Source organism: Nelumbo nucifera, chromosome 7 (assembly GCF_055504915.1).
Source record: "Nelumbo nucifera cultivar China Antique chromosome 7, China Antique-T2T, whole genome shotgun sequence".
NCBI classification, from domain to species: Eukaryota; Viridiplantae; Streptophyta; class Magnoliopsida; order Proteales; family Nelumbonaceae; genus Nelumbo; species Nelumbo nucifera.
Window position 1 is genome coordinate 51,238,541 of NC_142655.1, and position 27,461 is coordinate 51,266,001.

The 27,461-nt window shown below is 39.5% G+C and overlaps 1 protein-coding gene across 1 annotated transcript; it reads right to left on the reverse strand.

Annotated features, from left to right (window-relative positions):
• Positions 1–1,897: 1,897 nt before the first annotated feature.
• On the reverse strand, positions 1,898–26,261 carry LOC104586511 (vesicle-associated membrane protein 721-like). The gene is made up of 5 exons (XM_010243772.2): positions 25,896–26,261; positions 13,296–13,437; positions 13,084–13,204; positions 2,471–2,533; positions 1,898–2,307 (listed from the first exon to the last, which is right to left on the reverse strand). Exons 1-5 carry the CDS (start codon positions 26,086–26,088, stop codon positions 2,158–2,160), a joined length of 669 nt encoding a protein of 222 aa, XP_010242074.1. The 5' UTR covers positions 26,089–26,261; the 3' UTR covers positions 1,898–2,157.
• Between the last annotated feature and the right edge of the window lie 1,200 nt (positions 26,262–27,461).

Here is a 27,461-nt window from a genome sequence, read left to right on the forward strand (position 1 = left end):
TTCTTTTTCACAGGTCACACAACAAGGAGAGCCTGGATCTCCTGCAAGCAAAAACTCTGCTTACATAACATTTCCGACCGCATATTGAGAATATCCCTATATATGTGTATTAAATTCATGGTGAAAAGTCCCAATGTAGCTGAATTTTCATGCTTTCAGAGTATGTTCAGAGTTTTTGTTTGCATCCATCACAACGGGGCAACCCATCCCTCATACCCTTGAGTCTTGACCCCCAACCCTGGTGGCAACAGGATCCCATATCCTTCAAGTTGGGATCTACCGACCATGTTTTTTTTTTTTGGATGGGTTATTGACCACTTGTTTTTTATTATCCTAAAAGTACATAGAGCCTTGGGAAATAATTACATTGACAGTTACAAGTGTGAACTACGTTGATAGTTTATAATATAAAGTGTACATTTTTAAAACAGGTCGAAAAATGAAAAAAGAATTAAAAATATGAATATGCAACTTAATTCTTTATAAACCAAAACAATTCTTGTTGATATTCATAAATATATAAATTATAAACATTAATAATACATATTTAGTGGAATTGTAGCACCCTTCTTTTATGAATTGTTGCCTTATAACCTTTAAGACTTGGGTTCAAATCTCATTTGTAATTTTTATACTATAAAAGATGGTTAGTCACATGTACAGAAGACCATTAATTTCACTCATAAAATCTTATTTGTTACAAATTGAGAGGTTAGAAGGGCTACAGGTAGACCATAAATAGCATGGGTAAAAATAGAAATAAATGATTTGTGTGTCAATAATTTAATAATGAATATGGCATTAATCATAAGAGAATGGATGGTGAAACAGGATTCATGTAGCTGAGCGGTAAAATTGGGATAAGACCTGATGATGAATCTTTTTTTTCTTTTTTCTGGTAAGCATACCGTAAGAATCGTGAGTTGCAGAATTAATGAGCTGGATAATGTATAAATTTGAATTTGAATGAAAAGAATTTAATAATTGTGAGTGAGAGGAAGAAATAAATTTTGGCCATTGTGCCCGCATGTCAATAACTTGAAAACCCTACTTTAAAAAAAAAATTAAAAAAATATAAAAAAAAAAGAAAACGATGCATATTGACCGGTAACTGATACTTCAAGCCTTGCACCATTGTCTCTTTTCCTCTTGGATTTTAATTTTGTCTCTCTTTTTTCTTAGGGAGGTTGATATTAAAGCTATGTTTGGTTTGAAAGAAAAGATAGAGAAAAGAGGAGAAATGTAAAAAAACCTTTATAAACCTTGTATAAATTTCCCTACCTTTCCCTATTTCTTCCTTCAAATCAAACACAGCCTAAAGGAAATTGGTTAGAAAGGTACAAAATTGAGTACAACTAAATAGCACCTCAATCGCATATTGAATAAATCCTAGTGAATTTATAACAATCATGTTCCACTGTTCAAATGTATTACCCAACATCATCAAGGACAGGCTTGGGTTGGGTGTGGTACTACAAGGGCTTATAAACCGATTAGGGCATCTGGCTTGCCATGTCACTGGATCCAAAATTCTGAACCAATAAGGAGCCTCGAAAGATTATTGGCTGGAACATGGTTGACCCGTTGAGGTTGTGTACTTGGTATTTCCACTTAACACATGGAATAGAAGTACTGTAGTAATAATACTTGTAAAAAAAAATAATTTCTGGGGTGGACTGAACAGTAAAAACCCCTAAAAATAAAGCAACTGCAAGAGATCCCTTCGACGAGGAGAAACCCAACGTGAATCTTCCTGCCTGAGCATTCTTGTTCCATTCAGAGGCTTGCATTGATAAAGTTACTAAGAGCATCTTTTCTATCCATCCAGAAGAAGATAATGGATAGATAGGTTCAAGAATTACTTATTATACATTATTCCCCCATGATGGCCACCACAAAAACAGAACCACCTGTAGCACAATTTCATTTCATTTTAATTAACATCTCAACAGTACTATCTCATATTGCATAGAGTCGCTCTAGTCTCAACAAATATATTTTCAATGTATTCAATTATCTGATACAACATATCTACTTCCTAGTTTTTTTTCTAAATACACAATCATGACTCACATCTTTTCTGTGCAGTATATGCACGCGGAGGCTTTGGTACTATGACGACCACAAACCATGCTTTCCATGTATTCAATGAAGAGATCACTTCCCACAGTTGAACCCATGACAGACAGACAAAACTATGATAAGAATCAAGGCAATCAAAATCCCCAACACAATCAGCTTGATCTTCATATTTTGCAGCCACATCTTCCTACGCATCTTAGTTCCTGTGTTACGGAAGTCCTGAGCCTGTAACATGGTTTTATTTCCACAACAAGATCAGGACATAATTGAAATATGAATTTTGTCGGACTCAACATCCCAGCTCTAACGATTAGTTCAAACCAAAACAAGAAAATAATATAAAAAAGAACATGTCTTGAGTACAAGTGCCAATGAGAAAAGCATCTACCTGGTTATGGAGATTCTCAGTCTTATCCACCAGAAGCTCTATCTTCTCCCCACGATCAAGAACCTGAATCATGAAATGAACACTTACGTATTAAGTCGCATGTATTTTGTAGAAATAAAATTAAGGAAAAAATAAAGAAAATAAAAATATTAATAATAAATAAAAAGAAAACAGAGGCTTATAATTTGGTTTGTCTTTAGAGAACCCAAATATAATATGGTAGCCTGTCATCTGTTAACATGTTATTCAGCACCAAAAGCTTTGATGTCTTGAAAACTTCTTACTGTATGAACTTGTAAACAACTTTAATGGTTGCTCATATGAGCATTGAAGTTGAGATCACTTTCTTAATAATCTTTCTATGTTTTATAAAGATAAGAATATTGAAACCACTCGTTGAATTCAATTTACTATTCTTCATTACCACATGCATTCTACTTGGCATCCATGGGAAACCCACAGACCACAGTAGCACTTAGGTAAGAAACAAGTTAAAGAAAGAACGACAAACTTGGTAAAGGCAGTAGCCATTGTAAAAGTAATAACCAATTAATAGACATACACATGGCAATCAAGGAGTGAGAACTGAATGAATGTTGGAAATGATGTTAGTGCTCCCTTTATTAAGATTATTAAATCTGACTTGCAAATTCCTCAGCTTAACTAAGAAAGTGAGTCTTCCGGTTAGTTCCTTGCATTCAAAAAAATTCATTCTTCCACAAAGTTGTGACTAGCCCTGATGTCTCATCCCCCCCTCCCCTCAAAGAAGGTGCCATAAACCAACTAATTCCTCAGTTTAACTAAGAAAGAATCTTTCAATTAGTTCCTTGCATTCAAAAAATTCATTCTTCCACAAGTTGTGACTAGCCCTGATGTCTCACCCCCCACAAAGAAAACCAACTAATACTCCTAGATGACCATATGCTCTTCTTACCTGACTATTATTGAGCTCTATTGAGACCTCCCAACTTAGACTTTGAATCAGTACAAACTCAGGTTTTGCAACTCTCAAAGTCTCCTTTACTTTCTTATCTTTCTTATCTTTACTTTCTTATCACGTCTATCTCCTGTTCCCCTCCTTCCATGAATTCCTCCATTGCAATCTGCATCACACTTTTGTAAATCCAGCTCACTTTTTTTCCTACTGCAGCTCACTCTCAAATAGGGGTGATCATGGGCTGGGCAGACAAATTAGAGTTTCTATTTTTGAGTTTAAAAATCTATGTAAACACACAAGAAATAATTACCTAAAGTCTTTTTTGGTACTTTCCACTGTTGTACAGACTCTGGTTGTACAAAGGCTTTTTTCATGGGTATATATAAAATATATGTTAAATTGTTAACGTGTTTAAAATATTATATAAATATATATTATATGCATCATATGTAATATTTATAAATAATTCAATATATAACATACATACACACATACATACATACATACTCCAGGCCCAGGACAGGCTTGAAGTGATCTGCTCCTGCATCATTTTTCCTAGCATGCACCTTAACCTCTGGCAATCTTTTTGACTCTTCTGTCTATCCCCTTTGTGATCTCTACCTAACTCCTTATTACCAGACTGACCGTTCAGGTTAGGGTTTAAAGTGTCACCCTCTCGGCCTCTCCTCCCTACTACCTTTTCTTCCTTCCTGTGTTCTCTCTTTTTCCCCTCTTTCATCACAACCTTTTCTAGTCAAAGTATGGGGTAGACCTGTGCCCCTAGAAATTAGTGCTTTTGCTAGGAGGTTGCTCTGAAAAAAAAAAAAACAACACTTGTGATACTCTTAAAGAGAGATCAAATTGGTACTTATCCTCTCATATATGCCTTCTTTGTATTGTAAGTGGAGAGACTACTTACCATTTACTAATCTCTTGATCATTTATTTCTTATATTTGGAGTGGTTTTTCTCTGTGGCTGCAGGTGGACACCTCCGACAGATGTTGCTAGTTTGTTTAACCAAGCAACATATTTTGCTTGATCATGTGGCAATGCACTAGGGCAGTGGTTTTCTGAACAATTTAAGAAGTAAAGGATCTTCAATGGGTAAAATTGCAGTATAGAAGCAGTTATTGAGAGCATCAATGGAAGCGGTGCATTGTTCAAAGACCACAGACATATTTTCCCTGTTTTACATGGATGGCATGACATTATTAAAGGATGGTTAAAGGTTGTTGATTTATCAACTAGCAGAGTTATGGCTCAAATGCAATGAGAACCAACTAGTAGAATTGATTTATAGTAAAATTTTATTTTACTATAAAAAATAGTTAATTTTGATGGAAGCTGCATTGGAAATCTGGGACCCTCTAGAATAGTGGAGTTTTGAAGATGAAAATGGCACTATATTATATTAACAACATATTTAGGCCCAATGCTTATGGGGACTCCCTAAGAGCCGAGTTTTGATAGTACTAATTCTGTTGAGGCTTATCAGCTCCTGAAACCATGCGATTGATTGCAAAAGTCAAAACAATCCACAACCCTGAAGTAGAATTGACATAAATAGTAACTCCAAATTCTTATACAAGAATCAGATCATAGTCAAGCTAAATATTTGATAATTAAAAAATGGAACCTAAAACAACAAGAATAGAGAAAGCTATATTAGACATTTAAATCCTTTTTTACCAAACCAGTACTCTTAAAGAAATAAGCACAACAAATAGAAGAAAGAAGAATAAAACAGGAGGGAGGGAGAGAGGGGGAGAGAGGAGAAGAAGAAGAAGAAGAAGAAGAAGAAGAAGAAGAAGAGATGAGAGGGTGCAGATGCAGATAGTACCACTTACCAAAGTGCTTCAAGCATTCAGCAATTAAAGCTTCTAAAACTCTCAGCATGATTATTTGTCTCTTAATTGCATACCTCACTTTAGGCATTCAAAATGTCTTTGTTTTTGTTACTTTTAGAAGTTAATAGACTATTACCAGGATACAAACAACAATAAGAGGCTACAATTAGACTAGGACAATGGTGTAATACACATAAGAATATATACAAATAAAAAAATGAAACTAAGAAAAAAGCACACCCTTATGTGGCCTTGCACCTCAAGCCAAGTGAGTGCATTCTAAAAGTGGCCTATCTTGGTTCAAGTGAGGTGCAAACCTCAAGATGCACCTTACTTGTGCATGTGTATGTACATTACATATTTATACTAACATCCTAAAGTATAATAAGTTATTTACAATATGTATATGATTAACATCAACTTACACTTATGCACAAACATGTAGAAATACACACATATTATGCATTTTATTTATATAAAGATGTCTTTTTCTGATTATAGATATGCATGCTTATGTGTAAAATCTGTGTATATGCATTTTTTATAGATAATGGTAATTTTGTTAATTAAAAACAAAAGAGAACACAATACATCATACAATTCCCCGCAAAGAAGCAAAAGGTGTGACCTCTAAACTACATCATAAAGCTTACAAGTGAGCCCAAAAGAGCTGATTTCAATGTACACATTGTTTGGCTAGAAAATCTGCCAGCCCATTTGCTGGTCTTCTTTCCCATTGAACTGTAACTGAGATATTTGATATTAGCCACTTAAATCTTCTCAAGGACCCCCCTTAAGGCCAGGCTGCCATCTCCAGCTATTTTAGCCATCCAATAACCAATTTGGAGTCACCTTCAATCAATAAATGCTCCACTGCCATCTCTTTTGAAATTTCTATTCCTTGTAGTACAGCTTGGACTTTTGCATTAACTGAATCTCCTCCAATTCCTGATGGTCCCGGGTTACCCAAGCAGCTGCCATCAAAAATTAATTTAATAACACCTGCATCAGGAGACTTCCATTCCACCAAAGGCTTGTTTCTGACTTCAGAACTTTTTGGCTACTTGCTCCCAATTCCTCCTTATATCGTCGAATGAATAGGGTGAGAACAGGTACATGTATTTTAGCCAACATATGGCCCTATTCTGGCATTTCGTTCCTCCCAAATAGTCTACCCCAAAGCAGCTCTAGCACACCTCCACAAGACTCTTCCTCTTCTCTTTGACCACCTAAAAGTTGTAGGGTCTAAGAGACTACAAATCTGCTCCGGTTCTGTCCACCTGCACCCAAAAAGATCAAAAAGACTAGGTCTTCCTTTTTGCAAAACATCCAAGGTGTTTATTTTCCAAGAGAGACTTCCCAACAGAGGGCTCCCACTTTTGGAGGGACAGGTTTGGACCAAACCTCCTTGTTATGAAAAGGCCGAGGCAAAGAAAAGGTACACAAGGAGGCAAAGAAGGAAGCACAAGAAAAGGAGCCCAGGGACAAAGGCTTCCAAATGCGAGCATCTAGGGAGGAAGGGTTCAAGCAAATAGGATCAAGAGTATTTAAGGAGCAAAGCAACCTGGTCAAGCTCAAAATCACTTAATCTCTTCTAAAATCCAAATTCCAATTGAGGCCAGAGGAATTGGAAAAGGACACAAACCTTTGAATTGACTCATTTTTAAAACATGAAAGGGAATACAAGAAGAGGAAAAGATCCTTGAGGGTGAAGTCACCAATCCAAACAACCTCCCAGAACAAAACCCTATCTCTAGTACAAGCATCATACCTGATCAGGTTCAAGAAAACAGGTTGAATACTATGAATAGCCTTCCATGGAGAATTCAGTGTAGCCTACCGAGATACACTAGCATCCCAACCATTATCTGCATCACCATGCACACTTCTTACAACTTTGTGCCAAAGTTTTTCCCTTTCTAGAGGTCATCTCCACAGCCATTTGCCTAGCAAAACTGTATTCTTCTTCCTTAAATTGCCTAAGCCCAAGCCCCCCTACCCCTTCCTCCTACACACTATTTCCCACCTAACCACATGACCCTTCCTCCCTTCCCCAACCTCCCACAAGAAATCCCTCATAATTTTCTCCACCTTCAAAATCACCCTAAAGACCGAGAGAAAGTAAGTTGGCAAGTTTGTTATAGTAGCTTTTATTAAGGTGATACGACCCCCGGGGGAGATGTAGTTTCTCTTCTAAACTGCTAACTTCTTTGTGCATTTTTCTATAATTGGACTCCAAAAGGCAAACCCAAGAACTTCAAAGGCCAGCTAGAGGTAAGGCAGACTAAGGACTTTGCCATCTCATTCATCTCCACCAACTCCAAATCCACCCCCACTACACAACTCTTTTCGAAATTAATCATCAACTTTGACACACATTCAAACAAGAATACTCATTTCAAATTCCTAGCCTTTAGTGGGTCTCTAGACTCAGAAAAAATGATTGTATCATCCGCAAATTGCAAATGTGTTGCCACAGTACCCTCTCTGCCTACCCTCCAGCCTCTAAACATATATAGACCATCAGCTCTCGAGATGAGTCTGCTAAACACATTAGCTATCAGAGTGAAAAGGAAGGGAGAAAGGGGGTCCCCCTGTCTCAAACCTCTAAAAGCTGGAAAGAAGTCCCAAACCACTCCATTAACTATAACTGAATAATGGGGAGTTTTTAAACACGCCTCGATCCAGCAACACCACTTCTCTCCAAAACCATAGTTTCTCAAGGACTCCAACAAAAAAAACACCTATCAACCATATCATATGTTTTCTCCAAATCCAATTTACAGATGAAACCTTTCTCTCCCCTTCTCTTGAGGTCCTCTACACATTCATTTGCTATCAAAATTTGATCTATAATCTGTCTTCCTTGAATGAAGGCCCCTTGAGATTGTCTTATCAAATTGGGTAGGGCTAGCTTTAACCTTAAGAGCAATACTTTGGCCATAATCTTATAAATGCTAGTCACTAGCCTAATGAATCTTAAGTCTTTCAATTAGACGGCATCTCCTTTTTTAGGTATCAAGGCCAAGAAAGTGGAGTTGATCTCTGGACTAAAACAATGGTCCTCCACAAACTCCACAAAGACTACCCACAAGTCTAACTTGATAATATCCCAAGAATCCTAATAGAAATCCATAGTGAAGTTGTTGGGTCCAAATGCTATAGATCTATCCATTGAGAACACAGCCCCCCTTATTTCTTCTAGGTTGAAATCCTTTTCCAACAAGCTTGCCAACTCAGGGTCCAATCTAGGCCACTCTAAGCCTCACATCCTCCCATCTTTTGTAGACTGCCCTGAAATGATTCATGAAAACTAACCATTGATCTCTAACTTTTCCACAAAGTTCTTTCTCCTCTTTTTGTTAGCCAATGCATGGAAGAATATAGGTGGTAACAATCCTCACCGTGAGCTCTACAGAGGACACACCAATTAGGAGAAATACAGAGGAAAGGTCTTCTCTTTTGTAGGTTATCTAAAATGTTTACTTTCCCATGGAATACTTCCCAACAAAACGCCATAATTTTTTGGGGAATTGGCTTGTACCAAATTTCTTTTGACGGAAAGTGTTGGTTGTGGCGATGGCCATTGGAAAGAGAGAGGTTGTGGCATGAAGTGGTGGGAAGCATTCATGGGAGGTCAGAGAATGGATGGGATGCTGGTGTATCAAGGAAAGCTAACCTAGCAGCACCTTGGAAGGCCATTCACAACACCCTTACTCAATTCCTCAATTTTATCAGGTTTGAAGTTTATTCTGGCAACACTGTTCATTTTTGGGAGGATATTTGGGTAGGAGACACACCTTTAAAGGATTTGTTCCCTTCGCTATTTTCTGTTTCTTTGTACAAAAAAGAGGTGGTTTCAAAATTTGTCGCACCTTTGGGAACACCCTTAGATCCTACTTGGGAATTTGGGTTTCGTAGAGGACTTAGGGATGATGAAATTGAATCTCTTTCTGTCTTGCTTGGTTGTCTTAATCAGGTTTGTTTGGATCCCTCCAAGCCAGATAAGAGGGCATGGACTCCTAGACCCATTGGAACCTTCACTTGTGCTTCTTTCTTCAAGTCCATCTCTCAACTTTCTTCATTGTTTTCAGCCCCTACCTCCTTCCTTATCAGCTCCTCAAAGGATTCACAAACCAAATCCCAGATTTTTTCACCTTGTTCCCTACATTCAGCCTCCTCACCCCTTTAGTCCCTTCCTCCACTCCCATAACTGTAACCTGCTGGGTTGAGGCAGACAATGGTTGAGGCTGGATAATATATGTTGTATTCACAGAAAGCTCATTAGTATTCTTAAATTCAAGGACTAACACACCTGGAGATGGGGGTTTTGCTGAAGGACTACCGCACAAGGTTTTTGTCTTGAAACTAGACCCGCAAATAACAATTTCCATAGGTTAGGTATTAAACTGAGGCTAAAGGAACATTTAAGTTTAAGCAGTAGACACTCCTCTACTGGTTACACCCCCACTTTGCACTGAAGGGCAGTTTGATACCATTATTGTAGCATCCCGCATCTATTGAGACCTCGAGATAACTTCATGTTCCCTCAGGCATCACCCAAGTTGAATGAGATCTCTTCTTCCTTACCCACCTCCAATGCCGCTTCAGAGGAAAGGAATACGGTGGGAAATGATATTGAAGTTTTCTACTTAAAATTCAACAGACAAACGCAGCCAGAAAACATAAGTATGCAGTGTAAATGTGGATCCAATACACTTTGGGCAATCCCCAAATCATAGTGTCAACTAACAAATAACTTCAATTGAGGTAGTTTTCACTCAAATTTACAGGAAATATCATACTGAAATTCAGAAGAAATATCCATATAAATAGTAGAACCACTAGCCAAGAAAATATAGCAGCACCACAGTATGAAGTTAAAGAATAGAATTACCTGGGCCATATTGAACACAGATCCCATACCAAATCCATTTCATCCATGCCAAAGCATTCATCCCAGAAATAACAAATAATAAGGAACCATACCTCTTTTTTTTTTTGAAAAAGGTAATGTAATGTATAATAAATCACAAGGATTAGAAACACGAACACCAGTGTACAATGAGATTCAGTACATCAAACTATAGGGTATAAAGGAGAACTGAAAAAAGTCTAAACAAAACAGAATGGTAAACTCTCCATGTAAATTCTGCTAGCATAGGGCCAATCCCTAATCAAGCCAAAAGAAGAGTAAATTACAGCCTCAAATGAAATCTTTCTAATGGTAAAAAATCAAAGCATTTCTTTCAAGCCATGCACCCCAAATGATGGCCAGAGGGATCAGAAGTCACGGCCCAAGCCAAACTGCCTCTCTTGCTCATGTTAACATGCCACCCACCTAATACCATACACCACCTATGGCCTACCCAAGCCCAAACCTCTGATATGGCAAGATATCAACTTAATGAAACTCAACTCATTATTTAGTCTTCTTACTAGAGTTTCTACACAACCACTGACCACACACTCCTCCCTCATTCAGTATGTGGACTAGTCACAGGAGGCCAAACTGCCTTTCTTGCTCATGCTGACATGCCACCCACCAAATACCACACACCACCTACCCAAGCCCAAACCTCTGGCATTGCAAGATCATTATTTAGTCTTCTTACTAGAGTTTCTACACAACCACTGACCGCACACTACTACTCCCTCATCCAGTATGTGGACTAGTGGCCAAACTGCCTCTCTTGCTCATGTTAACATGCCACCCACTTAATACCATACACCACCTACCCAAGCCCAAACCTCTGATATTGCAAGATATCAACTTAATGAAACTCAACTCATTATTTAGTATTCTTACTAGAGTTTCTATACAACCACTGACCGCACACTCCTTCATTCAGTATGTGGACTAGTTTCAGGAGGCCAAACTGCTTCTCTCGCTCATGTTAACATGCCACCCACCGAATACCATACACCACCTACCCAAGCCCAAACCTCTGATATTGCAAGATATCAATTTAATGAAACTCAACTCATTATTTAGTCTTCTTACTAGAGTTTCTACACAAACACTGAACGAACACTCCTCCCTCATTCAGTATGTGGACTAGTCTCAGGAGCCCCTTCTCCTGCCTCCCATTCTTCGTTTCCTCCTCAATTAAGACCCTATGTTCAATTGCCACCAGCAATGCTTTGGTCTCTTCCTCAAGACCCCTGAATGAGACCCTCTAAAATCTAGCCAAAAGTTTTTAGGGGACCCAGGAAGATACTTTATTGTCCTCAACATACCTCAGATTTACCATTCAATTCGCAGCACCCTAGTCAATACACTCCACGCACCAATGCTCAGAAATAATAACTGCTAATGGAGTTCTGTTCGCAATAGGGATCCCGTTCGCTTGCACTTCAGTGGTTGCCAATCAGCATTACTCTAACAAATGGGGATTATTGTTCATTTGGACCTCAATAGTCTCCTTCCTCCCAAAGACAAATAAGTGCTAGAATCTACTCCACTGACTGCAAGTCTGCAACGCAAGCACAACCTCAAATGTCGCAGAAGTGGCTTCCTTGCTTACGATTATGCTTCTATCACTTCTTCCATCCACCTTGTGACACTCAGTCCATCCTTCACTGCTATCAACCCCAACAATACTTAATCTACTCCACTGACTGCAAGTCTGCAACGCGAGCACAACCTCAAATGTCGCAGAAGTGGCTTCCTTGCCTACGATTATGCTTCTATCACTTCTTCCATCCACCTTGTGACACTCAGTCCATCCTTCACTGCTATCAACCCCAACAATACTTAACGCCTTAGAGCTTTCTCCTGCAAAGTGTTGTCTTCTTCATCCTATAGATCTAAGAAAGTACAAAGGAAGAGGATAAGTCATCTTCCCAAATGACCTCCTTGCCTTTGCCCTTGTAAACATAAGTGGGCTTTATGGGTCCCTAGTTTGAGTGCAATATTTGAATGGGCCCAAGTAAGCTGACCCAATGGGGAAACAAGGTTGGGTATTTGCCTGACTGACCTCACCCCGGGTCTGTTCACAACCCAGCCCACCTTCTTCTGGTCTTCAACCTCTATCCACCACCCAATCCACTAACATATCAATTAGTGACACATTATACTTTATCAAATTTAAATCTTAAAATGAACTCAGAACATCCAAGCATCTTGGAGCATCTTTGTCACTTCCAATAGCCATTAGATTGCCCCAAGATTGATGGCTCAGATCAGAGTTGCTGCTCCTACCTCTTCTTTATCCAGTTTCATCAAATCATCCCACAAGGCACGCTCTAGGAAGTTAATGCTAACTTCCACACCTTTACATTACAGAAAGATCAAAGATTTGTTTGCATTTACCTTGCAGTCTTCACTCACCAACTTCTGGACTGGTTTTTAACATAGGGGTTAGGAGACACTAACCTGGTTACAAGGAAACTCTTTCCTAAATCACCAACAAGCCTTGCCTCCTCCCTCCGTACTAGTCAGCACCTTGTCAATGTCTACCAAGGCTTTCACCTCTGGCCACTGAACATATGTTTGAACTTGTTTTGTTGACTTTCCCTTTTCTGAATAAATATGAGGATGATTACAAACTTTTCCTTTGATAATACAACTACAACCTTGACAAAATCGTATACAAATAAATATCAAGGACCCAACAAAGTGGATGTTCTCATATACATGAACAATTATTAATTCATGTCAAGGGGGAAAAAACTAGTTGACATGAGTGGCTCTCACAATCAATAGGGTAAACCACTCATGCAAAGAAGATTGCCTTTTTAACTATAGGCATTAATTATACAATCTCCAGCATCCAAAGTAATCTGAGAACATGTAAATATTTTACGCAGTTTAATCCACACGTACCTTTTCAATGTTCTCCATCATAACACCCTTTACTTCTGAAACCTGAGCCTTCACCTTTGCAAGTTTACTTATCTCTTCAGGATGATCAATACAGTACTGCATATGTTCCTTCAATTTTGACCTGTAGTATAGAAGGATCCATAGTCAGATGTCAAAACAAGTTAAGCATGTACCTAATCTTCTTCTAAGGTTGCATAGCCTGATGGGAATACCCAAACTCCTTGTTAAGGCTGTTAGCAGGAGCAGTGGCAGCCTTTCCACCACCATATCTTGATACAAAGTCATCCTTGATACGCTCCAGAAAAGCCATGGGGACCTGCCTACCAACCGTCTCATCCGCAACTACACAATATGCTGTGATACCCAGAAGATATCAGTTATCAGTACAAGGACTTCTGAAAAATAGTGCTATTGCCATATATGTAACCACCTCTAATTTGCAATGTCATGAGAAAAACTGAGTAAGAAAATTTTCAACACAAGAATATAAAAAGAACAATATATATAGTAAAAATAATATATACAATCACATGTACCCAAGAGGAAAAAACAGCTAAGCCACAAAGCCCACAATGTGGTGTATTTAACCATGTTGGCATCAACCAGACTAAATGAATCATATTTGCAAAAGGAAAATGTGATTTCCAAGAGTCTCAAGGGGACTCTCTTTGTCACTTGCTTTTCATTAAAGGAATACAAGAATTTTTTTTAAGACTAACAGAAGAGCAGAGAGGAATAATGCTGAGAACTAGGAAACACAATTCTGGATTGGATCTTGGTTCTACCTGATTTTATTAATATTCACAATGACCCATTAAGAACAGATTTTTGGGTTACATTGGAGTTGTATCCCCCATAGCCATAACCCCCCAACCCCGGTGACAGCAGAATTTGATCCCAGGCCTCTGCTACAACTAGTCAGCAAACATACCAACTGAGCTACCAGCCATTGTCAGTTGGTTGATTAAGGAAGAGCTTAGGAGTGTCTGGGGCTAAATTTAAAAAACGAGAATGAGGTTTATTTGGAAAGGCAGCTGAGGTGGAAAAAGAGAGTACAGAGGTAGATTTAGTTGGTACTGTTTTGTCGACAGCAAAGAAGAAGATGTTAGCAAACGATTCTTGCTCAGGTAAGATTGACATTGAACCTATGACATCAAAGTCACAAACTCGGTTCAGGAGAAATCTACTAAGGTCATTGAAGCTGAGGAAAATGAAAGTGAGGTTATGCAGAGGAGTCTTTTCTTCACAAGAGAAAGGGTTGTACCAGCCCTATAATGGCCCTTTTCTTTTTCTTCCAGTAATAAAGATTGGGAGACTTGAGAAGAATGGTTTGATCATTTCAGGCAAGAAAAAAGTTTAGAAATTGTTACAGGTTCGTAAGGGGTGGAACAAGATTACTCTCAGGTAGGTTGCAGTGGAGAGGCAGGATTTGCTTTTCCTGTCTCAGATTAAGATAGAGACAGTGTTGGATGACCAAGACACTAGAAGCAAAGTCAGAAGGAAGAAGACCAGTGGGATTTCTGAGTCCAGTGATGGTGAGTTAACGGCCTCTTTTTTGAGATCAGATAAATCATTGGAAGATTTTCGAAGTGTACAAAATGGCAAGGTTGATATAGAACAAGAGATAAGTTTTTTCAGAAGTTATAGTGGAGAAATCAGGATACAGATACAAATCGGTAGGAAGAAAAAGGATACAGAAAAGGAAGACTTGGTGAAACAGAATAAGCCCAGCTCAAAAGCCACAATGAAATTGAAAGGCACCATTGATGGGCAACTGGTTCACATACTAAAGCTTTTTCCAGGTTAAAAGATGGCATCATTGGTGCATATCCAAGTGGTAAATTCAGGATGGTTTATAAAAGGAAGATATTACAAAACCCGTCTGTATAAAGAAGAAGCTGGTGAGACTCTCTTGACCAATCTTCAGATTGTTGGGATAAGGGATCTAGCTATTCTTCTCTTGTTGAACGCTGTGGCTTTTGAAGGTGATCTTCTGGGGGAAGAGGATGATTCAGAAGAAGTTGATAAAGGAGAAGAGGACGGTGGAACTTGATACAGTCAGAAGAGTTAAAAAAAAGGTGGTTCTGGATAAGATAGTGGAAACTGGAGCTCAAGTTTGTAAAACACTGGGTTTATATGTTTTAGGAGGGGAAGATGCTACAAGAAAATTATTTTGGGATTTAGAACTGAAGTACCCAATGAGTAATGGAAGTCCTACTTCAGATTGGTAAATCGATGACAGTTTTGTGACTTTTGTCTTAGGGCTGTGTTTTTTGGGTGGGTTGGAAGCACTTTTGGTCTGTTGAGGGTCATGGGCTGTGGAAGCAAGTTTTTTTTTTATGAATGATAATAAATTTATTAATTCAGAAGCAGATTTAGAGTGAATTCATACAACATCCCAGGGAGAGGTGTGAGCTGCAGCCCCTCCTTGAATCTTACAAGTAAACTAGGAAAGAAAAGCAAAAATCACAACTGAGCCCAAAACAATTCTTCCCTATTTACCCCTTGCTTAGCTAACACATCTGACAAAGTATTTGTTGATCTCCCCACCCACTGTACAGTGACCAACATATTCCTTGTCAACCAACTAAATTTCTTCATTTCATTCTTGTAACGCCACAGCCTCTTCAAGATTTTTCAACCAACCCACCACCACTTTCGAATCCCCCTCGATTGTTAGGTGTTGTACTCCCAGCTGGTTTGCAAATTGCACCCCTTGTACAGCAACTAAAAGTTCTGCCCTGATGGAGTCCCCAATTCCCAAGGGACAGAGTAGAGCAACAAAATTTCTCCCTTCTCATTTCTAAAAGCACCCCCCATTCCGGATAATCCTGGATTACTCATGCTACTTCCATCAAAGTTCAACTTCAGTGAGCCTTCGGATGGAGGAGACCAGCTTGTAATTGATTTGTCCTTTAGGGATGAACACCTCGCTACTACTGACCATTAAAGGAGAATTGATGAAAGATTTCCAAGGTCTTCAGCCAAGGTGTTGCCCTATTTAACACGCAGTCTTTCAATTCCTGACTGCTCCTTTCTTCCCAGAGAGTCCAAATCGAGGCAGCACGAGCACATCTCCACATAATTCTCCCTATTTTTGTAGGCCAATAAAAGGTAGAATGGTTGAAGAGCATGTGAACTTCTGCTGGTAGACTCCAACTACTCCCAAACAACGAAAGTAGCCAAGCCCAAAGGTCAAGAGAAAAGGGACAAGATATTAATAGGTGGTAACAATCCTCACTGTGAACTCTACAAAGGATACACCAATTAGGAGAAATACAAAGGAAAGGTCTTCTCTTTTGTAGGTTATCTCGAGTGTTTACTTTCCCATGGAATAATTCCCAACAAAACGCCATAATTTTTTGGGGAACTGGCCTGCACAAAATTTCTTTTGACGGAAAGGGTTGGTGAGTAGAAAGTTGAGAGATGGACTTGAAGAAAGAAGCACAAGTGAAGGTTCCATTGGGTCTAGGAGTCCATACCCTCTTATCTGGCTTGGAGGAATCCAAACAAACCTGATTAAGACAACCAAGCAAGACAGAAAGAGATTCAATTTCATCATCCCTAAGTCCTCTACGAAACCTAAAATCCCAAGTAGGATCTAAGGGTGTTCCCAAAGGTGAGACAAATTTTGACACCACCTCTTTTTTGTACAAAGAAACAAAAAATAGCAAAGGGAACAGATCCTTTAAAAGTGTGTCTCCTACTCAAATATCCTCCCAAAAATGAACAGTGTTGCCAGAACAAACTTCATACTTGATAAAATTGAGGAATTGAGGAAGGGTGGTGTGAATGACCTTCCAAGGTGCTGCTAGGTTAGCTTGCATTGATACACCAGCATCCCATCAATTCTCTGAGCTCCCATGAATGCTTCCCACCACCTCATGCCACAATCTCCCTCTTTCCAATGGCCATCGCCACAACCATTTCCCTAACAGAGCTTGATTTTTTCTAGTTACCCTCCCAAGTCCCAAACCCCACACTTCTTTACTTCTGCACACAATTTCCCAATTAACCAAGTGATCATTTTTTTCTTGTCTCGGCTCCCATAAGAAATCTCTCATCAACATCTCCAGTTTCCTAGCTTCCCTAACCGGTATCCTAGATATAGACAAAAAATAGGTAGGTAAGTTAGCCAAGGTAGCTCTTATTAGGGTAATTCTCCCTCCTAAAGAGACATAATTCCTCTTCCATGAGGCTAATATCTTCTCAAACTTTTCTATCACTGGGGTCCAAAATCTACTCTCCCTAGGATTTGCCCCTAAAGGAAGCCCTAAGTATGACATAGGCCAAGTAGAGGTGGAACACTCAAGACACTCCGCAATACCCTCAACCTCCCCTACCTCCAAATTTATACCCGCTATGCAGCTCTTTTCCAAATTTATTCTCAAATTAGAAATACTTTCAAATCCTTTGATTAGCTCATTTAGGTTTGCTACCTTTTTCGCTAAAACCTCCTTCACAAAAGATCATTAGGTCATCTGCAAACTGAAGGTGGGTGGCGGGGACTTGGTGTCTCCCTATTCTCCAACCCCTAATGGCATCTTCACTGTCAGCCTTAGTAATGATCCTACTAATCACATCAGCTACTAAGGTAAAAAGGAAGGGTGAGAGTGGACCCCCTTGCCTGACACCCCTGCAAGCTGGAAAAAAGTCCCTCACCATACCATTTACCAGAATAGAGTAGTGACAAGTATTGATACACCCAAAAATCCAACTACACCACTTGTCCCCAAATCCACAGTTTTGCATAACCTCTAATAGAAACTCCCAATCCACCAAATCATAGTCCTTTTCAAGATCCAATTTACAAATGAAACCTCTCTTCCTAGAATAAAAGCCCCCTGGGTTTCACTAATGATAGAAGGGAGGACTGTTTTGATCCTCAACGAGAGCACTTTAGCCAGAATTTTATAGATGCTTGTCACCAGACTAATAGGCCTATAATCTTTTGGGTGGTTGGTATCATTCTTCTTAGGTATCAAGGCCAAAAAGGTGGCATTAATTCCAGGGCTTATAATGTGATTGTTTGCAAATTCCTTAAAGACTTCAACTAAATCCTCTTTCAACACCTCCCAACAGTCTTGATAAAAACCCATTGTAAAGCCATCTGGACATGGAGCCTTGGATCTATCCATTAGAAAGACAGCTTTCTTAATCTCTTCTTCCTCGAAATCCCTTTCCAGCCACCTTGCCACTCCGTCATCAATTCTTGGCCATTCCACTCCTTCCACAACTGCTCTCTCACTCAAAGGTCTTTTATAAATCGATTTGAAGTGGTCCACAAATTTTCTGGCTATGTCATCCTGGTTGGTAATCACCTCCTCTCCTATCTCTAGCTTGGTCACAAGATTCTTTCTTCGTCTCCCATTTGCCAAATCATGGAAAAATCTAGTGCTCCCATCGCCTTCCTTAATCCACTTGTGTCTAGATTTTTGTCTCCAACTGATTTCTTCCCTCAGTAACACCTCTTCCAAATCCTTTTTCAATTGTCTCCTTAACACTCTGTCCTCCTCGCTCAACCCATTTTGAGATTCCTTTACATCCAAGTTTTCTATTCGAGAGATTAGGCACAATTTTTGCTCCACAATTCTACCAAAATGATCTCTATTCCACTCTTTTATTTTGGCTCTCAACCTTTTTAAATTCTTATGAAACTTGATCCCCTTCCATCTTACCCCTCTCTCCTCCTCACCCCACCATTCCTTCACTTTTTTTCACAAAATCTAGATGGGTAAGCCACATATTTTTGAATCTAAAAGGTTTGGGTCCTATAGGAAAAAACTCGGTACCGATCTGGATAGGACAGTGATCGGAGGTGACCCCGGGTATAACGCTCTAGCAACCAAGTTTTCTAAACTATTCTCCCAGGCAAGGTCAAATAAGAACTGTCCAACTTCGAACACAAAGGGGTTTCCTGAAGGTTGGACCATGTGTAACTGGCTTACAACAGAGGTATTTCCTTCAATTCACATTCTTCAATAAAACCATTAAATTTCCTCATGCTTGTTGTAATTACCTGTTGGGGATTACTGATTTCATCAGAGAATCTAATGACATTAAAATCCCCACCCAGGCACTATCCCATAGCCCCTTGATTGCATATAGTTCCTCCCACATCTCATTCCTCTCTCTATAGGAATTAGGGCCATAAACATTGGTTAAGACCCATACACACCCATCCTCTACATTCTTACACTTGATGGAAAATGAGAATCTACCTATCAATTCTTCCACAACTTCCACCACATCCTCCCTCCATAGTGTTACAATCCCCCCTAAGGCTCCCCAAGAAGGAGACGAGCTCCAACCTAAACCTCTAGACCTCCAAAAACTCCTCACCCATCTCCCATCTAATTCCATCATTTTGGATTCTTGTAACAGCACAATATCGAGTTTTTCCCTTCGGAGTAGGTCTTTAATCACCCTTCTCTTTCTTTCACTCCCTAACCCTCTTACATTCCAGCTAATAATTTTCATCGAGACAAAATAGCAAAAAACACATGAAAAGGCCATAATCTCCTCATTTTAGGCCCTTCCTCCTATCCCCTCCACCACTAAATTCTAAATCTCCCTCAATGTCTGAGATTAGCCTTTCCACTTCAGATCTTTTTTTCTTCTTTGTTCCTTTTCACCCCCCCCCTTCCTAATACAACAATCATCCTCTTTCTTTTCTCCATCCTTTCCAACCAATGTCTGAGGAAGAATTTTACCCTACTCACACTTATTTTAGTTACAACATCTCTCTAAGAATCCTTCCTTTTTTTAGTTCCTCCATCATTGTATAGATCAACTCCCAAATTCTGTCTGCCTCCCCCTTACTACTTCCTTCCATCACCCTCTCTCCTCCTTCCACTGTCACCCTCTCTCTTTCATCAGAACCTCCAAGATGGGAAGTCGGAATATCTGTTACAGGCATAGAACACAAGTCAGTACCTAAAAAAGAATTGACACCCATACCTGGTAGAACAGGGGTAGGACTAGAATCACTGGAATAGAGTTGCTGACAGGCGACAAATGGTTTTAAGGCCTTTCCCCTTTTTGGACAAAGTTGTGAAGTAGACATAGTGAAAGAATCACTTCCTGACGACCTACCCACTCAGAAATCCTTTCTCTGTGTTTCCGACACTGGAATACCCACATCCATCCTCACGACCGATTTTTGTCCCTCTCCACCAATATCCTGTAATTCATTAGACTCAGGGTCAGCTCCCTCAACCAAGGGAAGAGGAGTTTTCATAGCTTTAAGACCATTTTCTTCGCCATTTCTAGTCTTCCCGCCACCTGCCTCTTCAATCTCTTCCTCTAAAAACAACAACTCTGTATGCGAACTTTCGATTTCAAGTAAATCGTTGTTGCTTTTCGAAGACAGACTTCCCAAACTTATAGTTTCGTCTCTATCAGAATCGTCACTGTTGTTTTGTTCACTCAACCAATCTTCAAACCCCGTTCTGTTCAAATCACTAGGCTTCAAGTATCTCAGGTTGCGCCTATCTAGTGAGAGACGGTTCACTAGGTTGAATGGGACCCACTGTAGAGAGCCTCGAGACTGAGAGTCTTGAGATTTTGCGCATGAACTGTTCGGCCGAAAGGAGGGATTCGGAGTAGAAGAAGATAGACGCTTAATCTCATCTATCAGCTCATCCCTCCTCCCAGTCACGTACTTACTTAAAGGGTCCCTTGGCCCATCTATCTTGTAATGGGTCTTGGGCTCAAAACTTGTAATATAAGAACCCAGCTTTAAAACCTTTACTTAAGTTGCCTTCTCCGGCCCACCAGAAAAGGGATCCCCTCGACTGGGCCCATTTTCTAAGTCTTTTCCTCCCACGTGACCTCTTAACAAATCACGCCCCCCTGTTTTAATGGTCGAACTAGCAACCCTCCCTGTCTAAGGTTGCTGGTTCAGCCCTCTCCCTTTAGACATTGTTATATTTTTGTCTATTTCCCCTGACACCACCTGCGCAAAAGATCTGCCATTTGTCATAGCCTTTTCTTGCTTTCTACAGGTTTGACCTTTCATCTGCCCCAAAGCTTTTTGGCTTCCCAAAATTTGTTGGCCCTTTTTAGTAAAACATTCCTTCCCATTTGAATTAACCAATCTCACAAGTCCACGTAATGCTTCTTCCTCCTCCCCTCCTACCATACGAGCCTCCTTCAACAGCCCTACTTCAATGGAGGATACTAGCCACACAGAGACAAAACTCCCATCTGTTTGTACCTCTACTTTCGTGGAATGTCTTCTGGCTTCACACCACTTAGCAGGATTGCTACTGAATAAAGATCACCCCAGAAAGCTCCTTTCAAGATTCCTCCACACAATACTGCAATAGACTCTGCTACTTCTTGTTTCCACAGATGAAATGGCAAGCCTATTACACGCACTACAAATAAATCCTTGGAGTTGGATGTTGGATTCCATTTAAAGACTGTGAATGATCCGAAATCAGCCTAAATATTAATAGTTGATATTTCCAATTCATTCTCCACTGGATCTAGGAGGGCTTTACAGTTATCGAAGGGGGTTACTATGAAGACACTCTTCAACTTCAACCTAATTGTAGTAAGTCAGCTACCCTCCTCCAATCATTAACCTTTCCTTGGCTTGTATCACAAACTTACTATCCCACTCTTCTCTCTCTAGACCTCCCACCATTTTGCATTGGCCTTTTGTTTTTGCCATGACCACTGGCCCTTGTTTATGGAGGCTTTTTTATCACAATCCTCCCACCAATCAGCTACCCTCCTTGGCTTGTATCACAATCCTCCCTTATGGAGGCTTTTTTATCATTTGCTACTCTTGGAGCTAAAAACTCTTTGAGCAACCAATCAGCTTCCCCCCATCCTTGGCTCCGTTTTCTTGCTGGTAGACACACCAATTGCCTTCGTCCCTTACCAAAAAATTCAGCCAAAGCTATGAAGAAGCCTTTTCTATTCCTCTTACATTCAACAACATATCTTCTCCCTTCTAATGTACTAAAATCCTGCCAGTTTATCTGCTTACCTTTTGAACAGGCTCCAGCTATGAACTCTCTTAGCCACTCGATCACTTCTAATCCTTCCAACAATATTGTACCCTTTTTCGCTTCCCTTACCTTCAGGCTTACCTACCCCTTGATTCTCATCTCTTTGAACAGGAAATTTTTTGCTTCTATCTTCAAGGATCTCCTCCACTGACCTGCCTGCACGAACTCCATTCCCTTTTTCCACAACATTACAAACCTGTGTCACTGTATCCTAAGCATACCTTCTCATGCAATGGAGAATTGCTTACTATCTCCCAACTCTCATTGGCCAAGTGCAACATTTCAATTTCCCCACTATTATAAGCAATCTTTCAATCACGTCAAAGTCCAACTGTGGAAGCAAGTCGTGGAGTTGGATTCTAAGCGCTAAAGGATTATGCTATTTTTGTTTTTTCTCTGGGGCTGGGAGTTGCTTGGTCTTTCAGTTTTGCTTGTCTTTTGTTTTGGGTGATATCTTGTCACCCCCTTTTGTACTTGTTTCTTCTTCAATAAATTTCCTTTTATTAAATATGGAATAGAGACCTACAGCAATCAACTTTGTCGAGCTCAACTTTGGTGTGAGTTACATTAGTAGTCAGGTTGTGGCGGGGTTGGGAGGGGTTTTCAGTGACTCGGAAGGAAAGATCTTAGCATTGTATTCAGGGCCATTAATAGATGGTAATGCATTGAAAGCAAAGATCAGTGGATTACTCCATGGGCTAAAATTTGCAAAGCAATTCAGCTTCCACAACTTGGAGGTGGAAGGGGACTCACAGGTGGTCATTTCATGAACAAGAGGTAGCTTCCAAGTCCCATCGGTCTACAGACATACATTTTGGGAAGTAGAAAGCATATCATGGGAGCTGAATGTTGTCTTTAAATGGGTGAGAAGATCAGAAAATGGGATGGCAGATGTATTAGCCAATCAAGGGACAGCGAGGCACCAAATGTTCTGGGAAAAATTATAAATTATAAATTATAAAAAGTGTCTCTAAGGTGGAAATTCCACCTATTGTAATACTTGAAATTGATATTAATAAAATCATTTCTTACTGATCAAAAAATATGCTTGTGAAATGGCAAGTGTGAAAACACAGGTTTGAGTCTGAGAGACACCACTTTGTGGTGTGCAAAAAATGCTAAAGGCTGGGACCCTATCCAGTCTTACCCCTCCCAAGACCACAGATAGTTGGGACCAACATTGGGTAGTGGCCTTGGCTGAATTTAATGATTGTTTATTAGAAGTACAGATGCAGGAACTAAAATGGACTAGTGAATCCATGATATGGTTCGATACACAAAACGGAGACAAGACGGTAAGTACCAAATCAGACAAAATTTTAGTTAAATCATTGTCTAACTTTTAAGTTGCAATAATCTGGTTACTGAGTGATTATCAAAAAAAAAAAAAGGATGCTGAATTCTTATGCCCAATATTTTAAAGGCGCAAGGCACGGGGCGAGACGCATGCCTTTTTTAGGCAAGGTGCACAATTTTTAAAAAAAAAGGCTAAAAATCAAAAAAATTTATAAAACATAATATTAATAAAAATATAAACTTAAGCTTTAAAATAAATGTTTTAAAAAAACCTATTATCTAAAATTAAAATACATAAACATAATATTTAAAGCATATTCAAATGAGAATTTAAAAATGAAATCAAACATATAAAACATTTTCAAGCATATATAACCCACAAACCACAACCTCTTTTTTTCTCAATTACATCAAGTAGCTAATGTGACATATTACATTCCTAATTCTACAAGCCGCCTTTGTGCCACGCCCCTCGAGGCAAGCCCAAACAAGTCCACGTTAGGGTCTTAAGTTCTTAGTTTTCACACAAAAAATAATACCAAAGCTTTGAGAACCCCCTATTTGGTAATGTTGTCCATTCATTTGTCCTAATAAAATATCTTCTTAAAAGCAATTAAAACTATAAAATCGTTATTTTTTGTGTGAAAACTAAGAATTTAAGACCCTAACATGGACTTGTTTAGGCTGACCTCAAGGGATGTGGCACGGGGATACATGGGCGAATCCCCCGGCCCAGCCACTAGACTCAAAAAAAAAAGGAAAAAGTGCCAAATTTTCAAAAGGCGCACGCCTGGGGGCTAAGGCGCAAGGCGCACCCGGCGTGCACCTTTTGAATGGGCTGCGCCTAGGACCTGGGCGAGGCGCCTACTCATGAGGTGGTTCAAATAGAAAATTCATCCTCCATCAACTCTTCCAAAGATTGATATGAAGTAAAGCTTTGACTTCATATAGTGGGGCTCCAATAAATTGATGTTTATCAAGATTGGATTCCCTTCATGATTTCTATAGTGGTTATGTGCGTTTTAACTACTTTTGTCCTAATAAGAAAGAAGTGTTGCACATACATGGACATGGGAACATATCAAAAAGTTTGATTTGACAAGATAAAAACAGGACTATCAGCATATCTATCAAAAGATATTGAAGTAATACACATTTTTTTGAATTTCAATATTATAAAATATACACCTATGGTAAAAAGTCCAGAAGTACATCTTTTTTTTATCAGCAGTCCAGAAGTACATCTGTTACTTAATAATGTTTTATAGGAAAATGGCACCCAACATCAGTTGTTCATTTATCTCAAATAACAAGGAGAAAAGAATATGTTTACCTAGAAGTGAGGAAATCCATGCACTATCAAATCCAAGACCTGTATGGCATGGACACTTCATCCATCCATTTTGGAAAGTCCTTGTAACAACTACTGGACTCTATTATAAGTAGGAGTGCAACTCATGTTTGCTCGAGTTACCATTTTACACTGCTTCTGGCTCGGGCCTTCAGGCTAGGTCCACTAAAATTTTGACAAAAGCCTAACCCAAGCCCACCCAAGTTGCACCCCTAATTACAAGATTTTTGGTTGTTACAACTGGTAACCTAGCTGGTTCCTTTCCAAGTTCTTGCGAAATCCATCAATTTCCTAATGGGCCAATCTCATCATATCATTCTTGCTAAAGAATGGAAGTTTTTACATGCATAATTAAAGAAAAGGGGGTGCAACTAGGGTGGGGTTGGGTTAGAGATTTGCTAAAATTTCAATAGGCACAGGCCCGATGTTGTTTAAATTCTTCAAATCGGGAACCAGTCTACCAGTCTTGCAACCTATTACAGTTCATGCATGGAACATTATTCTGATTCTCAAGTGCAAAAGAAATAACCACACCCACCTTGCCCTTGCAGATGATCTTCTGCCAAGAAAACCATCAGTTGTTCTTCTCATCCTTGTGTAGGGTACTTTTAATTGCTCTTTCCCTATTTCTATTTAAAGGCTGTTTTAAGGAAACACAGTGCAAATCGAACACTGAAATTCTAAGGGAAACTGATTGGATCTTAGGGAGTTAGGCAATAACTACACACCATAAATTGTTGCCTATGTTGGTTTTGGTGCTACTATATCAGACCAAAAACCTCTTAGAATATGCATCTGGATTCTTTCACTTGAGGTAATTATAAAAACAAAGGTGAAAAGCGCTTCTGAGGAAACAAATCAACTAGTAGACTTGGTTGCATCCCTCCGAGTCATAACCAAAATTACGGGATCTTGTTAATCAGCATGCCCAATACACCGTTTACCAGAGCATATACCATTTTCTCTTTGATCTACCTCAACTGAATACCAAAAACAATCCAAAACGATCAAATCCTAACAAATCATGCTAATACTCCTAAGAGTTCACTCAATCCAGAGAGATCAACCACAAGAACAAAAAGATTAACTAAACCACAAGAGAAACATCTAGAAAGTCCAGATCGGAGATCAAGAACACTCACTGTAACCGTCCTCGACGAGGTAATTGAAAGTATGACCATCACAGTTGTAAGTGAACTTGTTGTTGCTCGCCGGCAGCTTCTGAAGGCATTGCAAAGCGATGGAATTAAAATTCCCAGTGAATTCAGTAAATTCTGCAAGAACTACAGTGCCGCGGGCGACGAAGGCGTAGATCAGAGACTTCTGACCACCCATTTTCTAGTGTTCGAACAGATTCTATCCTTCTCCCACTCTCTCCTGTTCTCTCCCCCTCTCTGTAAATCTAATCGAAGAACAGAAAGGAGATGAGAGGTTTTTAGGGTTTAAAGATGGAGACAGGAAGCTTTATCACAACTTCACAGGAAATGATGGAAAGTGGTTTGCGTCTCGGCTCATGCGCGAGTTAAATTTGTTTCACTTTTTTAAAAAAATAAAATGACCACAATACCCAAGGTCGGTGCACTCAATTGCCAAAATTGCCACGGGATGACTCGAACACGCTTCGACGGTTTCGTGGTCTACCGGGCCATCGGCTCTGGTTGAACCGTTGGTCCTGAACGCGAAACTTCCGAGTTTGTCTGGATCGGCGAGAGTTGAGAAAGGCAACGGAGAACACCAAGGCCAGGGGAAAAGGACAAAATAGCAAAATCCTAAATTTTAATTACCAAAATTTCCCTGACTTATTGTCCTTTTGATAAGTTTATTGACGAAAATGGATTTCAGTGGGCGGTGACAGCTGCTCAAGATTCGTTTATGCTCCTCCGTCCAGATGGACGAAAACGAAGGGTTGATCAATGATCAATTTTCCCCGGGCCGACCGGGGCCCGCATCAAGCCCAAAGATGATGCGGGTTGGGCCCGAGCCCTAAAATTCTAGGCACAGCAGCCAAGCCAGCGCGGTTCCAGCTTGGAAGTTTAGGCCCCAATTGGTTCGCGGGAATAAGGGTGTGGAATCCGAATAGGAATGAACTATTTCAATTCCAACTGTTTGGTTGAGCGGAATCAGAATTCCATACCCATTTGGAATTGCATCCCCCATTTAAGAGAATGTTCATTCCTTGCCCCTCCCTTGGGAATGGAATCCTATTCCTGGTGATTCTAATTCACATTCCCATTCCTGTACCATACAGATTATGGGATGGACCATTCCGATTTCGATTCTAATTCCAATTCCAACTGTAAACCGAACAAATCTTAATACAAATTATAGTATATTTATTTTTTTGCTACATAAATTATAGCATATTTATAAATTATATTATATGTAAATTGATAATATAATATATATATATATATGTATGTATGTATGTATGTATGTATGTATGTATGTATGCAAGGACAGAGCTAGGATTTTTTATTGAAGGGGGCCAAAACCTAGAAAACATGGATAAGGGGGCCAAAAGTTAGGAAACATGAATAAATGGGCTAAAATACAAGTGAAACTTAAATAAATTTAAAGAAAATTTTGAAGGCATAGGGGGGGGCATGGCTCCCCTCCGCCACCCCTGACTCCACCCCTGTATGTATGTATGTATGTATGTATGTATGTATATGTATGTATGTGTGTATCTATACTACATATATATTATA

Bases quoted from the DNA above. Each gene is read 5' to 3' on its own strand.
- LOC104586511 (XM_010243772.2), bottom strand. From the start codon at position 26,088: ATGGGTGGTCAGAAGTCTCTGATCTACGCCTTCGTCGCCCGCGGCACT. The intron at 13,438-25,895 runs GTGAGTGTTCTT...TGGGTATCACAG, and splicing joins CCTCGTCGAGGACGGTTACA to CATATTGTGTAGTTGCGGAT. The intron at 2,534-13,083 runs GTACGTGTGGAT...TTCATGATTCAG, and splicing joins TGATGGAGAACATTGAAAAG to GTTCTTGATCGTGGGGAGAA.